This window comes from Hemiscyllium ocellatum, chromosome 12 (genome assembly GCF_020745735.1).
Source record: "Hemiscyllium ocellatum isolate sHemOce1 chromosome 12, sHemOce1.pat.X.cur, whole genome shotgun sequence".
Lineage (NCBI taxonomy): Eukaryota > Metazoa > Chordata > Chondrichthyes > Orectolobiformes > Hemiscylliidae > Hemiscyllium > Hemiscyllium ocellatum.
Genome location: NC_083412.1, coordinates 98,405,285 through 98,421,205, shown reverse-complemented (window position 1 = coordinate 98,421,205; position 15,921 = coordinate 98,405,285). Strand labels below are relative to the sequence as shown.

Below are 15,921 nucleotides of genomic sequence, written 5' to 3'. Positions count from 1 at the left end.
TATCCAGTTGTAGCATTGCAGATGTGTCACTTCAGAATACTGCATATATATGCACCTACCTGTAAACATTCATCCTCTGATAAGGGTCAGCACTCCATTAGTCTTTTAACGATTATTTATATAATCGTCTGCTCGGTTTTTGGTGAAAGCTGTATTCAGATGCTTACTATGCTGCTTCTCCAAAGTTCCTACCTTGTTGATTCAGTATCTGCCACACCAACTTCATTAAACATTTTAGCTAGTTCACCCCCTATTGTTAACTACTTGAGGAATTAAAAGCTAAATCTATGCAACTTGTCCATTTAATCTAAGTAATTTAGCTCTGGTTTCACTCTTACCTTCGGTACTCTGATAAATTCTGGTCTTTAAATCACATACAATAAGTATTTCTTTTCATCCATGGGATGTGGGTACCAATGGCTAGGGAAACGTGTGCATGTTCCCATGCATCTGCTGCCTACATCCTTCTAGACAGTAGTGATTGAGAGTTTGGAAGGTGTGTGGAAGAAACCTTGTTTAATTGCTGTAGTGTATCTCACAGACGATGTATACTGCTGTTACTGTGCACTGGTGGTGGACGGTGTGAACGATTACTACTCTAATCAGAGTAAAGATGAGCGGATTGCTTTGTTGTGTGTGCTTTTGTTGTGTGGTTGGAGCTGCTGCTGAGTATTCCATCACACTCATGGCTTGAGCCTTGTGGATGGTGGACGATCCTTGTGAGTCAGGTGATGAATTATTTGTTGCAGAGTTCCCAAACTCTGACTTGAATTTGTTTGGCTAGTCCAGTTCAGTTTCTGGTCAATGATTATACTAAAATGTCAATACTGGCAAATTAAGAGACAGTAATTCCTTGATCATTGAAGAGCAAACATTAAATGCTTTTGGAGATGGTCAATGGTTGACATTTGTGTGGCATGAATCATCAATGTCACTTAATAGACTGGATGTCTTCTGCATTTGGATATGAGCTGTTGCAGGATCTGAGGAGGTGCGATGGTGTTGAACATGCAATCATCAGAGAACATCCCCACTCTGACTTTATTTTGGAGGGAAGGTCATTGATGATGCAGCTAAAAATGGTTGATCCTAGGTCCTGAGATCTCCTGGAGCTGAAACAATTGGTCTCTAACAACCAAAATCATCATCCTTTGTTCTGTGTATGGATCTAAAAGGTGGGGTGTTCTCCCTGTGATTCCCATTGATTTCAGGTTTACAATATCGTGATGGATATTACAAAAATGAAAACAAAGTGATGGAAATACTGAGCAGGTCTTGTAGCATGTGTGGATGGAGACATTACTTCAAAATGATTTGTCATCAAAACTCATCGCTTTTATTTCAGATTGTTGGTATGTGTAGTATTTTGCTTTTATGTTAATCATCAGTTTTGCACATTTTAGTGGATACAGTTCTGTTGCTGCAGCCAAACAGCACCTCATGGACTCCCAGTTTTGACCTGCCCGATCTGTACTGAATCCACGACGTTAAGCATAGTGGTACTGCCACACAATACAATGAGTGGTCTCTTCGCTATAAGACTGTATGATAGTTCTAACATTGCTATAAGAGTGGAACTGCATTTGTGACAGGCGGATCAAGTAGCTGAGATGAATCGTTAAAGTATTCTTGAACCTGGTGCTCTGCTAATTGCGTGTTGCAGGCAGCACTCTACGATTTGACTCTCTCTGGTTTTCTGGCCCAAATGCTTTGCTGCTTTTTGAATTTAGACAATGTATGGTTTGAAGAACAATATATAAAGTGAAATACAATGTGCATTTTGTATTTCGTGTGTGTTAAGAAGGGAGGGAAACATTTTGTTTTGTTTTATAGAATTGTTTTTGGGGTCTTAGTGTGGAATGTCTGGTGGCTTGTTGGTGTATTTTAATGAGGTTACACATCCCTGGAAATGAAGGGGGGGGTGGCTAAATAATTTAGTGAGGAAGAAATATGCAAATTACTACTGTTGCTGAGCAACAGAACTTCTGGATTTATGAAGTGGGGGGAGGACAGACAGAACAATCAAGAAGTTACTCAGACTGCCAGTGTGCTAGAGACAGTCTGCTTGAAAGTGAATTTAATGAACGAACATTTGTTGTGAAGATAATAGTGAATTTAGTTTTGCAGTTTGCTCTAGATGTTTTGGAAAGAAACCAGCTGAAGGAAATAGCACCTAATTAATGCACAGGAATTCACTGGAAAGGAGCCATTGGCAGCTATGGTACAAGAAACCTTGACGTCTAGGTAAATCTTCACTGGAATGTTGGTGTATGCAAGGATATTGCTGGTGTCAGAACTCACAAGGGTGGTGTGTTGGAAATCAACCATCATTATTCCCAGAGCCATAGCAAGTGTGAAAATCTGATTAAACCACCGAATTGTCAATTCTCCCTGTCTAAATCAGATTAAAAGATTATGCCTGCCAGATTTTTTTCCTCATTTACAAGAAAATAACTATTTATAGGAATCAAACTGATTTTAACAAATTGCAAAAAGTAAACCAGTTGAATTGATAATCTATAACTCAGATTCAGGATCAGTGGTGCTGGAAGAGCACAGCAGTTCAGGCAGCATCCAAGGAGCAGCAAAATCGACATTTCGGGCAAAAGCCCTTCATCAGGAATCTATAACTCAAACTCTACCCTTTCTTAAAATTCATATATACAAACAGACAAGACACAATTATTATGGTGGGAAAGAAAACAAAGTCAGAGTTCAAATCACTGATGTCTCATTGAGTTGTTTTCCTTTGGGTTCTTCTGATTCCCTCCAGTCCTTTCCTTATGCTACAAGCTGGTGAATAAACCAATCCTCAGAGGAGGGTTCCCTATTTCAGTACTTCTGAAAGTGAATTCCCCCTTATTCTTTCAGCAGGAGGGTGTTTGCAGAGAGAGAGAAGCTTTTTGTGAAAAGTTCGAGAGAGTAGCTAGCTCCGAGGAATTTTATTTCACTGTGCACAGAAGGGAGAGGGATGAATGCTTTTTTTTAAACAGGCTGGTTGTTTCTGCTCTGATGTCCTCAAACAAGGTTGGTTCCTGAACAGGTGAGTATTACTATGCTGCGCTCTCCAGATTTCACAAGAACCGCTACCATTTCAACAAAATCAAAAGGCGTTCTGTGGGCAAAATTACCCTGAGTACACAAAGGTGGTGCCATTTTTACTGGAATCTTCCCACCAGGGGTCTCGAGTTTCTACATAATCAGCTAAATCTTTGTTTCTTCTACACAACAGAATTTATTCAAATAAGTGACTGAAAAATGAATACTGAGGGAGGGTCTGTCAGAGGGCTTTAAAAACACAAAGGAGTTCAATCTGATAACCATAGAGAGGTTGTTTCCACAATAATCGTCATCTTAAATCTGAGACAATCAAGAGGTAATCATACAAAGGAATTCATGAGAAACTTGTATCTCTTTCTTTTTCATCATCACCTTATTTTTCTTCATGTTCTTGCCAGTGGAGGAGGTGTCATCAAGGAGAAGGCTGGATCAGAGCTCCCTCGTGGTGTGGGCGGGGTGGTGACTGCATCTTTGGCTGTTTGGTGGGTCCGGATCAGGGCTCCCTCATGATTTTAGATTAGATTCCCTACAGTGTGGAAACAGGCCCTTTGGCCCAACAAGTCCACACCGACCCTCTGAAGAGTAACCCACCCAGACTAATGCACCTAACACTATGGGCAGTTTCCCATGGCCAGTTCACCTGACCTGCACACCTTTGGACTGTGGGAGGAAACTGGAGCCCTCGGAAGAAACACATGCAGACACAGGGAGAATGCACAAACTTCACACAGATCGTCGCCCGAGACTGGAATCGAACCAGTGCTAACCACTGAGCCACCGTGCTGCCCTAATGTGGGATGGGGGGCACGGGAGAGGGTGGTGTTGGTGACTGCACCTTTGGCTGTGTAGTGGACCTGGATCAGGGCTCCCTCGTGGCACGGTGGTGTCAGCAGAGCCAGGGATTCCTAGAGCATCAACTGGACCCGAAACGGGCCTCATTGCAGCCTGGAGATTGGAACACTTTGTAGAAACCCTGGAGCCATCCTAGACAAGAAGGACTGTAAAGTTGAACATTTATTATTTTTCTGCCTTTATATTTTTCTGTCGATTAAAGATGAAGCTCTATTTAAGTAATTTCTTTTTATTCATTTTGTAATCCAAAATGGCACCAGATTGTAGCGACAAAAGACTTTTCACTGTCTTTTACCAAATACATGTGACAATAAAATCATTCATTCACTCACTCACCCACCCATCCAGAGAATGGTAAGGATGTGAACACGTTGAATAGTTAAGGTGAATAGCATAGATGGTTAGGATGGGAAAAGGCTCATTGGATGATAACCATCGATGTAAACCAGTTGGAAGCAATTGCTGTGCTGTAGTTTTCTGAGTGTACACACGGTAAGATTTGTTACTGTAAATGAATTGTCCACATGCTTGTGTAACTTTAATAACATTTCCAATTGTAACTTCCTTTTTCCTTACATCAATGTGTACAGATATAAAATAGTGCTGGACACTGACTCCACAGATTATGGTGGTCATGGTCGATTAAACCACAACACAGAGTTCTTCACAGATGCCCAAATTCAAAATGATCGTCCCAACTCTGTGCTGGTAAGTATAGTGACCAGTCTCACTGGAAGGATTTAATTGAAATTGCTTTGCGACCATATCAAAAAGCTAGTCCACACTGTCAGTGACTGAGGCCTGTAATGGCTCCACCAGCAAGGGAAAAGACCAGAAATAAACTATCCTGTTGAATCCCTCCAGCTACCCTGTGAAATAAATCAAGGATCATAGATTCCTTCTCATAGGGTCACAGAGATGTACAGCATAGAAACAGACCCTTTGGTCCAACCTGTCCATGCCGACCAGATATCTCAACCCAATCTAGTCCCACCTGCCAGCACTCGGCCCATCTCCCTCTAAACCCATCCTATTCATATATCCATCTGGTTAAATGTTGTAATTATACTAGCCTTTACCACGAACCCCTGGCAGCTCATTCCATACACGCACCACCCTCTGTGTGAAAAAGTTGCCCCTGAGGCCCCTTTTATATCTTTCCCCTCTCAACCTAAACCTATGCCCTCAAGATCTGGACTCCCTGATCCCAGGGAAAAGACTTTGCCTATTTATCCTATCTTTGCCCCTCATAATTTTGTAAATCTCTATAAGGTCACCCCTCAGCCTCCGATGTTCCAGGGTAAACAGTCCCAGCCTCTTCAGCCTCTGCCTGTAGCTCAAATCCTCCAACCCTGGCAACATTCTTGTAAATCTTTTCTGAACCCTATCAAGTTTCACAACATCTTTCCGATAGGAAGGAGACCAGAATTGCACACAATGTTCCAACAGTTGGCTAACCAATGTCCTGTACAGCCGCAACATGACCTCCCAACTCCTCTACTCAATACTCTGACCAAAAAAGGAAAGCATACCAAACACCTTCTTCACTATCCTATCTACCTGCAACTCCACTTTCAAGGAGCTATGAACCTGCACTCTAAGGTCTCTTTGTTCAGCAACACTCCTAGGACCTTACCATTAAGTGTATAAGTCCTGCTAAGATTTGCCTTCCCAAAATGCAGCACCTCGCATTTATCTGAATTAAACTCCATCTGCCACTTCTCAGCCCATTGGCCCATCTGGTCCAGATCCTGTTGTAATCTGGGGTAACCCTCTTTGCTGTCCACTAAAGCTCCAATTTTGTTGTCATCTGCAAACTTACTAACTGTACCTCTCATGCTCAATTCATTTGCATACCGCAAGTTGGAATCCCTTTCTTGACTAGGAGCTGATCCAGCTCAAAAACTTACTGCATTTCCTTGAACGGTGAAAAACAGCCAAACGTTACAGACCATGGGACATGACCTTCCAAACCAGGTTGTGTCTATAAGGGAGAATTTCAAGTGGTATCTATATAAGGGAACAATACTGCTGGTTACAAGTCTGTAACAACACTGGATTCAATGTGATCAAATGAAAGTATAACACAGTGTATCTGCATAACGGGAATAGATATTTTAAAAAACCACTGTAAAAATTTGGCTGATAGATTTTATACTAAAAAGAAATAAATTATTTATATTGAGTCTTTCGAGCCTGAAGATGCCAAGGACCTGGCAGCCAGTTCACCCAATGCAAGGCCCTGGTAAGTAAGTGAGTAGTTTCGTTCATCTTAATTAAGTGAATATTGTTAGACAAGACATTGAGAAAACTTCCATTCGGAAATGTGATCAGTAGCATAAGCTCTTTATCTTTTAACTTAACAGGTTGGTAAGAATTCATTGGACAGTGAAAGACCTGACAGTTCACATACTCTCCTCATTGCTGATGTCAGATTATGCTGTCCACATCTGAGGGCAAGACACTCTTGTCAGACCAATAGCCCACATGGTTTCTGAAAATACACACTTAAAAATATTTTTCTCAGGTAGTTTTGTTGTCTCCCTTTCTATGCCCGCTCTATTTGTCTGGTACCTTGAGTCGGTATTATGAAGCATTATGTACTAACAGTGTGTCTTACTGTAAAGCAGTGCATAAAATACACACAGATAAGACTTCAGAGACTTCAACGATGTATGCTCAGAGTTGACTACAATCAAACTACTGAGAATAGTTCATACTTATATTATTAGGAATGGAGAATTCCTGAACAAGCTTTAGTAACTTGCTCTGACCCTGTTTTCTGATATTTAGATGTTGTAACCTATTTCAATACAGCGTTGCACTACATACATTTTCTGTTCTGCAACATGTAAGAATTAACCTTGCAATATTGCTACTTTTTATGCTTTTCCCAGACAATCAAAAATATCTTTCACAATCTCAAGTTGTCCCATAATACATTATTCTTTGAAGTATGTCACTATTGTAATGTAGGGAAGACCAGCTAATTTACACTCACGCACGCACATCACAATGTGACATTGGCCAGATAATCTGTTCTGGTAATGTTGCTTATGCAATAAAAATTATCCCTGCTCTTTTTTGATTATTGGCCATGACCTATTTTACACCAAAGTGGCAGAAGGGGTCTCAGTTTGGCACCTCCAGCAGGACAGTGCTCTCTGAGTGCCATGCAGGAAGCATCAGCCAGATTATTTACTCAAGTGTATGAAAGTGGTCTTGAACCCACAATTTTTGTCACTGTGTTCTACCCTATAAATCATCCAAAGAGATGAGAAACAGGAGCAGGAGTAGGCTATTTGGCCTACTGTGCCTGCTCTGCCATTCAGTAAGATATTGGCTCATCTGATGGTGGCCTCAACACCACTTTTGGCTGTTCCCCAAGACCTTTCACTCCTCTATAATTCAATAACCTAACTGCCTCAAATTTTAGTACATTCAGTGCTTCAGCTCACTTCACCCCATCATTTTACCGTATGTACCCCCATAAATCTCTCCCATTTATTTCGACCCCAAACTGTACTCATGGCCTTAGCCTTGCCATCTCATGTGGTTTTCCTCATCCCATCACGTTCATTACTGCTAAGGCCACCTCTGATCACCTCTTCGTGTCATTCACCACCTGCATATCTATTCCATGCCTAATCCTACCTCTTCCTGTGTTCACCTTTGGAAGAAACTATCAAGTACGTCACATAGAACTGCACTTTTAAAATCCCAAATATTTAGCCTTTAGTCCTCTTCACAACACTTCTGCACCTATTGATTTACTCAATCTTCCCAAAATTATGCTTTCTTCCATTTCTGTTATTCCCCAAGGTTGTCTCCCATTCTATGCCTGTCTTACACATGAAAATAAAACAAAACACTGTGGATGTTGGAAAGACTACCAATAAGGAGAAAGTGAGGACTGCAGATGCTGGAGATCAGAGCTGAAAAATGTGTTGCTGCGCTTTTCCAGCAACACATTTTTCGAGATTACCAATAATCCCAGTATCAGAGAGGCTTCCTCTTTACCATCCCCTTTATCAAAATTCAGCACTATGACAATGTGAGCTACATGGGCGTTATATTCAGTTTGGAATGATAGTGCTCAAATCTTTCTCGGCCTGGAAATAATTGGATAGTTTAAAGCACAACTGTTTACAACCTGACATTTTCAACACTTTTCTGGGAGTTTGGAGACTCGCAGTGTTTCTTCTGTTAGCTCATAGGCTGCAGCCATTGTTTCCAAGCATGAAAATCTTGGACCTTCCTCACAGTAAATCAGCCTGGGCTTTACTATCTAACAATCAAGCCATCCAGACTTGCTGTCAGATTACAGACCTCCCTTAACTCTAAATTGAAGACCGTTCCAAAACATCATGATCTTATAAACCTCATAAATGTAACACACTCCTGTTCCACACTCAATTTCCATGTACTACTATAAACAATATTAACCAGTGGTACCTAAGTGCCATTTCTGATATATCAATCATTTCTGAAGGTTTGATGGAAGCCAGGAAATGATTTTCTGACATAAAATAATCTGTGGATTTACTACTTTAAAACTCTTCTTCCCTTCACTCCCTCTCCCTTCTAGTTTTACTTAATGCTCTATCTCTTGCTACACCACCTCTTGTCCTACTTGTGTAGAAATTGATCTGGGCAGGTGGTTTTCTGTTCCCACAGGGCAGTTTAATATGGCTGTCACTGTTTTTTTCCAATTGAGAATGAACTATGGCACTTGGCTGTCCTTGCTGGTCATGAACAACACGGATAGCTGCATAAATCCCAAAGTGAGGATTCACACACTGACTGCTGAGGGTTTGTTGTCCTATTACACTGATTGATGGAGCCCTTTTTTACTTACAGATCATGTTGTTCTGAGCTTTATGATCTTTTAAAATGCAAATGACGAATTCAAGGTGAGAAGGTGGACCTTGATTAAGATTCCCTTCATGGGCATTAATCTTGAAAATGATAATGCCAGAGAGGGTCACCCTGCCTTCGTACTGACACTTTGTGCTGGCATTCTCTCAGCTTTTCTCAAAAGCTGCACCCAGTTCTGTTTTTGCTGCACACAGTGCTAAGTTACAATAGTCATTAATATATTGATACATTGGCCTCATGATATCATAATATATTTTGACCAGGGTGAGCAGATTGGGTTAGCGAGATGTCTCACCCAGTTTCACGTTGCGTGTAATATAGGAATATAAGATGAAACTGTAAAGTATGTCCAGTGTGATCATCATTAAACAAGATCAAGGCTGGTCTGTCTTCATTCCATTGACTTTAAATTCCCATTTTGCTTTAGAACCCCTAAAACTCTTGCTAAGAAAACTATATTATCTCAGTTTTGAAACTTTGAGTTGACTTCCAATCTTACAGGCACAAGACAGGAGTGTGATGGAATACCTTGCTCTTGTCTGGATGCATGCAGGTTCAACAACACTAAACCTCAACACCATCCAGGACAAAGTAGTCCACTTGAGTACCGCCACATAAACAAACACTCACTCCCTCCACACCTCATACTCAGTCGCAGCAGTGTGTAACATCTACAAGGTGTGCATTAGAAATTCTCCAAAGACTCTCAGACAGCACTTTCCAAATCCAGGACAATTTCCATCTAGAAGGACAAGGGCAGCAGATGCATGGGAACACCGCCCCCTGAAAGTTCTGTTCCAAGCCATCCACCATCCCGTCTTGGAAATACATTGGCGTTCTTTCACTGTCGCTGGGTCAAAATCCTGGAAATCCCTCCCTCACAGCATTGTTGGCCAACCCACACCAAATTAAGTGCAGCGGTTCAAGAAGGCAGCTTAGCAACTTGCTCCACGGCAATTAAGATGGGCAATAAGCACTGACCCAGCCAGGGAAGCCCACAGGCGACTGTCTGTGTGGAGTTTGCACATTCTCCCCGTGTCTGCGTGGGTTTCCTCCGGGTGCTCCGGTTTCCTCCCACAGTCCAAAGATGTGCGGGTCAAGTGAATTGGCCACGCTAAATTGCCCGTAGTGTTAGGTAAAGGGGTAAATGTACGGGAATGAGTGGGTTACGCTTCGGCGGGTCGGTGTGGATTTGTTGGGCCGAAGGGCCTGTTTCCACACTAAGTAATCTAATCTAATCTAATCTAATCCCCTGAGTGAATTTCAAAAATGAACTCAAACATGATATAGGTAGACCTGCAGAATAGGCAAGTAGGTTCTATCGGGAGAATGAGAACAGACTATATAAACTTAATGGCGCAGTTCTAAAATGTGTATGGGGGAAAAGACCGTGAGGTTGATCTTCGAAGTTCGCAGGGCATGTTGAGAGCGTGGTGAGCAAAGCAGGTGGGAATTCGAATTCATAAAAGGATACAAAACAGAGAAGTTATGGTCAACTTTATAAAGCTCTGGTTTAGCTACAGCTAGAGCATTATGTCCCGTTCTGGCGGCCACACTTTAGGAAGGATATGAGGGTGCAGAGGAGATTTGACAGAATGTTTTCAGCTATAAGGTGAAACAGGAGAAGTGGAGGCTGTTCTAATGCAAATTCATGAACCTGCAGGAAAAGTGTAGATGGCTACAGAGGTTGTACAGTAATTTACAGGCTTGATCATTTCTTGATGAGGTTTGTCACGTGACCTCTGTTTTAACAAGCTTTTTAATGGATTTTTGTTTAGTTTTACATCAGGGAAAATCAAGGATTTGCTTAATAACGACATTTAATGGGCAGCCTGACTCACATCCTCACCTAATAAACCTTTCCAGGATATGATTAAATATAGCCCTGCAACTTTTATTACTCCAGTCCCAGGTTTAGTTGCATTTTATGGGTGTTGATGAAAGTACCTTGAACTTTAAGCTCTAAGTTGTTAGAGGACAATTGGTAATTATAACTATGGATCAGCTGCAGACTGTGCGCGGTTACAGATTCCTCATAATGGTGTGCGACCTATCTGTGCTTTAGTCATAATTGTTTTACTGAAAACTTATGTATTATAACAAACAGAAGAAACCAACTGATGTAAAAGGAATTCACATCTCTTTTTATCATATTATAGGGCATGTAAATAGATGTATAATTAGGGAAAGGCTGCAACTTATACAGAAACTACAACAGGCGAAGGAGATGATTTTACCCAGAGTCAGCACATGCACAATAGTTCCTCCTTTGCTGTATCGTTCTATAATTTTGTTTTTAAACGTTCTGTCCTGTCACAAAGACACAAAATTGTCTTGTGGTGAATGAGCCAGTACAAACACAATGGGCCAAATGGTGACTTTGCTGCAAATATGATTCTAGCCCATTTATCTCATTTGTTAATGTGGGTAGATTAGTTGCTGTGTTTACCTGAAAAATAATGATTGAATTTCCAAAGCAATTGATCAGTTGTTGAATGGGTGAGCCTATGGAGGCAGTAGCTTAAGTGTAAATCCTTGCTTCTTTTCATTGTTAATGACAGTAATTTATTTTCGGGCCATCCAAGCACATCACTAAGAAGTGTTTAGGCCCGCTTAGTGGCAGCAACAGCTGGCTGTTCTTGATTCTCATTCAGCAGCCACAAAATTGGATGGGAGAGCAGACATCAGGCTCGGCCCAGTTTGTCAGCACTTTGCCCGCTCAGTCAGGAAGCTCTGGTTACTTACCCTGCTCCCATGACCTGTGTGCGCAGGTGGTCTTGTGAGGGACTGGATGCACACAATTCTTCTGTTTGCCAGACCTTGAATGTATGGTTAAGAGCGTGCACATTGAATTTGAGTTATGGAGTGTGAATATTACAGTCTTACGCTGGCTCAGTCTTCCTGTTGAAAATCATCTTCTGTTCTTTTGATCCATCGACTTTTATTCCCCATTGGTTTGTGCTTTTTTTTCTCTCAACAGAAAATCCTGGGTTTCTGTGATATGGATGAAGCTGAAATTGCTAATTGTTTTGGCAGTTTTGTTATAAAGCTCATTGTTAAACTACCCAACATTTTTGTATTGCAGTGAAACAGCTGGCATCCACCAGTGTTCATCTGTGGTCCAACATCTGCATTCAGTTTTCAAGTAAATAGCTACTGATGTATCAACCACGTCATGTACCATCTTCTCTCTGCCTCACGCTTTGCATTAATCCAGAAATTGAGAAAAATTTTCATCCCCTCCTATCTTGGAAAACTCCAGATCATTAAGATCTCAGATCACGATTTCTTGTGTCTTGCGGCTTTGTCAGTATATCATTGGCAGCTAAACCTCTAGCTTCTAGGCATGGATCTCTGGAATTATTCTCCTAAACCTCTCTTCCTCTCTCTGTTTACCCTCCTTTTAAGACACTCCTTCAAACCTACCTCTTTGCTTGAAAGTATCTTGATCAAATTTTTATTTGATAATGTTCCTGTGAATTGACATATGACATTATACTATGTTAAAGTGGTTATGTAAATGCAAATTGTTATTACAATGAAGCCATGTTTGAGAGTGCTGGCACCCGGTCTGTTTGGATCCAGAGGGAAGAATCCCATCGCCTGCACGACAGTTCCATAGACTCCCTGTATCTCCTGAAATTTTCTATCACTTCAGTTTTATTTTCTCTTCTATGCTTTGCCAACTTATCAAAGTGAAAATGAGCATCTGGGAAGCAGGCTGTGAATCTCAGTCACTCATTTTTGTGAGGGAAAGCAGTTTGTGCGGAATTGTTACAGGCTGTACAATCAGTGTATGTGCTGAACTTTGCATGTCTTTCGGTTAGTGTCGTGCTCAAGTCAGCTGGCCAGGTAGCATTATGGACACAGCATATTCGGTTACAGGCCCTTCTTTATGCTGTATGTATCTGTTTCTTTGCTGTATATAGTCTGTGTTTGAAGCTAGATGTCCTGTGACTGACAGTTCCCTCTCTACAGCTAGCAATTTCTTCCATTAGTTGCTGTTCATCTGTGTTAGTAGCCCACCTTTTACATTCACTGGTTTTTCCAGCTTGTTGCTGTCAGATGATTTTCACTGAGTCATAGAATTCAATAACCGCAGGTACAGGTAAGTGTGAGATGCTCCACTTTGGGAGATCAAATTTTAAGGAGTTAGAGTTAACAAACAGAATTGATGTACAGAGGGATCTTGGGGTTTAGGTACATAGCTCCATGGAAGTGGCCACACAAGCAGCTAGGGGAGTAAAGAAAGCATATGGCATATTCCCTTTAACAGCTGGGACATCGAGTACTAGAGTCAGAATGTCATATTGCAGTTTTATTAACTTTGGTTAGGCTGCACTTAGAGTATTGTGCTCAGTTCTCGTCACTATATTGCAGGAAGGATGTGGCAGCTTTGGAGAGGATGTAGAAGAGGTTTACCAGGATGCTGCCTGGATTAGAGGGGATATGAGCTGTAACAAGAGGCTAGAAAAGCCCAGGTTGTTTTCTCTAGAGTGGTGGAGGCTGAGGGGAGACTTGATAGAAGTCTATAAAATTCTGTAATGCGTAGATGGGGTTGACGGGTAGAATCTTTTTCCAATTTTGGAATGTCTAATACTAGGGGGCATGCATTTAAAGTGAGGAGGAAGAAGTTCAAAGAAGATGTGAGGGGTACGATTTTTTTTAACGCAGAGTGTGGGAGGAGTTTGGAGTGCACTGCCAGGGGTGGCTGTGGAAGCAGATATGATGGGGCATTAAGGGACCTCTATGTAAGCACATGAATGTCCATGGTTATGAACCAAGGGCAGGCAGAAGGGATTAGTTTAATTTGGCATCATATTTGGCATAACATCATGGGCCGAAGGGCCCATTCCTTTGCTGTATTGTCCTATGTTCTGTATTCTGCGTCAACAGCACAGAGGAACCTGTTTGACCCATCATCTGTCTGCAATGGCAACTCACTTAGTCCCACATTCCTGTGTTTTCTCTATAACCCTGCATTTTTTTTCATTATCATACATTATTCAAAATTATACATTTTGTTTAAAGTACAGGTATCCCAAGGAACTCCTGCGGAAAAGTCCTGTACCATACATTGTTTTCCTTGTACCAGTTTTGACTCTTTTGCCAATCCCTTTAATTGGTGTCAGTTTGTTCCTGACCCTCTCACCAATAGGAATGGTTTCTTTTTCGTTGAAAAAGATTGTTCATGGGCCCTATGCGGGTTTGGCAGAACCAGCATCCGTGATCCTTCCCAAACGGTCCCTATTTCAATCTGCTATGTCCAGAGTATTCGTGACAGCAATTTCCTGTCAACCCTGTCTTGTGAGGAGAACAATCCCAGCTTCTTTTATCTATCCACAACAACCTTCAGCCAGAAGTGCAAAGTGGATGATCCACCTCCACTTCCTCCAGTGGTCCCCAGCATCACAGATACCCGCCTTTACCCATTTCAATGCACTCCATGTAATTTCAGGAATTTGCTGAAGGCATTGGATACTTCAAAGGCTGTAGGCCTTGACAACATTTAGTCAGTAATACTGAAGACTTTTGCTCCAGGGTTAACCACAGCCCTAGCCAAGCTGTTCCAGAACAGCTTTGAAACTGGCCTCAACTTTACATTATTCCCAAATAGGAAGACAGGACAAATCTAACCCAGTCAATCAGCACCACGTAAGTCTATTCCCAGCTATCAGCAGCAATGTGATGGAAGTTGTCTTGTTACCAAGAAGCTTTTGCCAATCTGGAGTGATGCTGAGTTTGTGTTCCATCAGGGCCTCTCAGCTCCTGACCTTCTGGTAGCCTTGAACTAAACTTGAACAAAAGGGCTGACCTCTGGAGGTGAGGTGAGAATGACTGCTGTTAACAGTAAGGTAGCAATTAACAGTGTCACACTACACAAAAGAAACATTGGAGAAATTTAATTACAGACATCAGAAGATGATTCACCTTAACGCTACTCTCTCTATTTCAACAATATCCTTACAAATACACTCACCTCACTGGAAAAGTCATCACCAACTCCACCCTAAAGCTCTTTGCTCAGATTCTGGCTGGGACAGTTGGAGCGTTTCTGTACACTCACGACATAGAGTTTCCCTTTGTTTGAACAAAGAACAAAACAGCACAGGGACAAGGCCTTTGGCCATCCAAGCCTGGTTAAGAAGAGGACAAGCCTGTGTCCATACTAGTCTGAAAACACCCCATCCCATCTGATCTCAGAAACTAAGCAGACTCAGGCCTGGTTAGTACTTGGATGGGACACAGCCTGGGAATACCCAGTAGGCTTTTGAAAAAAGGCAGCATAGTGGCTCAGTGGTTAGCACTGCCACAGCGCCATGGACACGGGTTTGATTCCAACCTCAGGCGACTGTGTGGAGTTTGCACATTCTCCCCGTGTCTGTGTGGGTTTCCTCTGGGTGCTTCAGTTTTCTCCCACAATCCAAAGATGTGCCGGTTAGGTGAATTGGCCAAGCTAAATTGCTCATAGTGTTCAGGGATGTGTAAGTTAGGGGTAAATGTAGGGTAGGGAAATGGGTCTGGTTGGGATACTTTTCAGAGAGTCAGTTGGACTTGTTGGGCTGAAGGGCCTGTTTCCACACTATAAGGATTCCAGATCCAAGACTGTCAGCTTAAAATTCCAGAATTTAGATGTTTCATGCAAGATGGTGGGGGAGTTTTGTTGCTGATGAAGGAGATCAGCACAGCTGTACTGAAGGAGGACACTTTGGAGGGCTCATCTAGCAAGGCCTTATGGGTAGAGTTCAGGAACAGGAAGGGTACACTCACTTTGTACGACAGGCCCAGCAACTGCCAGCAGGAGATAAAGGAATAGGTATGTGGACAGTTTATGGAAAATTGTGGAAACAGCATTGTTGTTATGGTGGGGAATTCTGACTTCTGTGATATTTACTGGGATTTGCTTGGTGAAATGGGCTTGGATTGTGGGGAGTGATGGGGTTGGTGGGGGAGTGGTGTTTGTTAGATATGTCCAAGAAGGTATCTTGAAGCTGTTTATAAATAGTCCAACTAGAGAAGGGCCTATACTAGACCTGGTATTGGGAAACGAGCCCAGCAGTGGATCACAGTTTCAGTGGGAGAGCATTTCTGCAGCAGTGCCCATAATTCTATAAGTTTGAAGTTGCTTAT

At 42.0% G+C, this 15,921-nt stretch overlaps 1 protein-coding gene across 3 annotated transcripts in view; it reads left to right on the top strand.

The window, feature by feature from the left end:
- gbe1b (glucan (1,4-alpha-), branching enzyme 1b) overlaps positions 1 to 15,921 on the top strand; it is a 601,271-nt gene that overhangs the window by 567,968 nt on the left and 17,382 nt on the right. For all 3 annotated transcript variants that reach the window (XM_060833872.1, XM_060833871.1, XM_060833870.1), the window contains exon 15: positions 4,503 to 4,620. In XM_060833872.1, the coding sequence (XP_060689855.1) occupies positions 4,503 to 4,620 (118 nt within the window). The remainder of the gene's footprint in view (positions 1 to 4,502; positions 4,621 to 15,921) is intronic.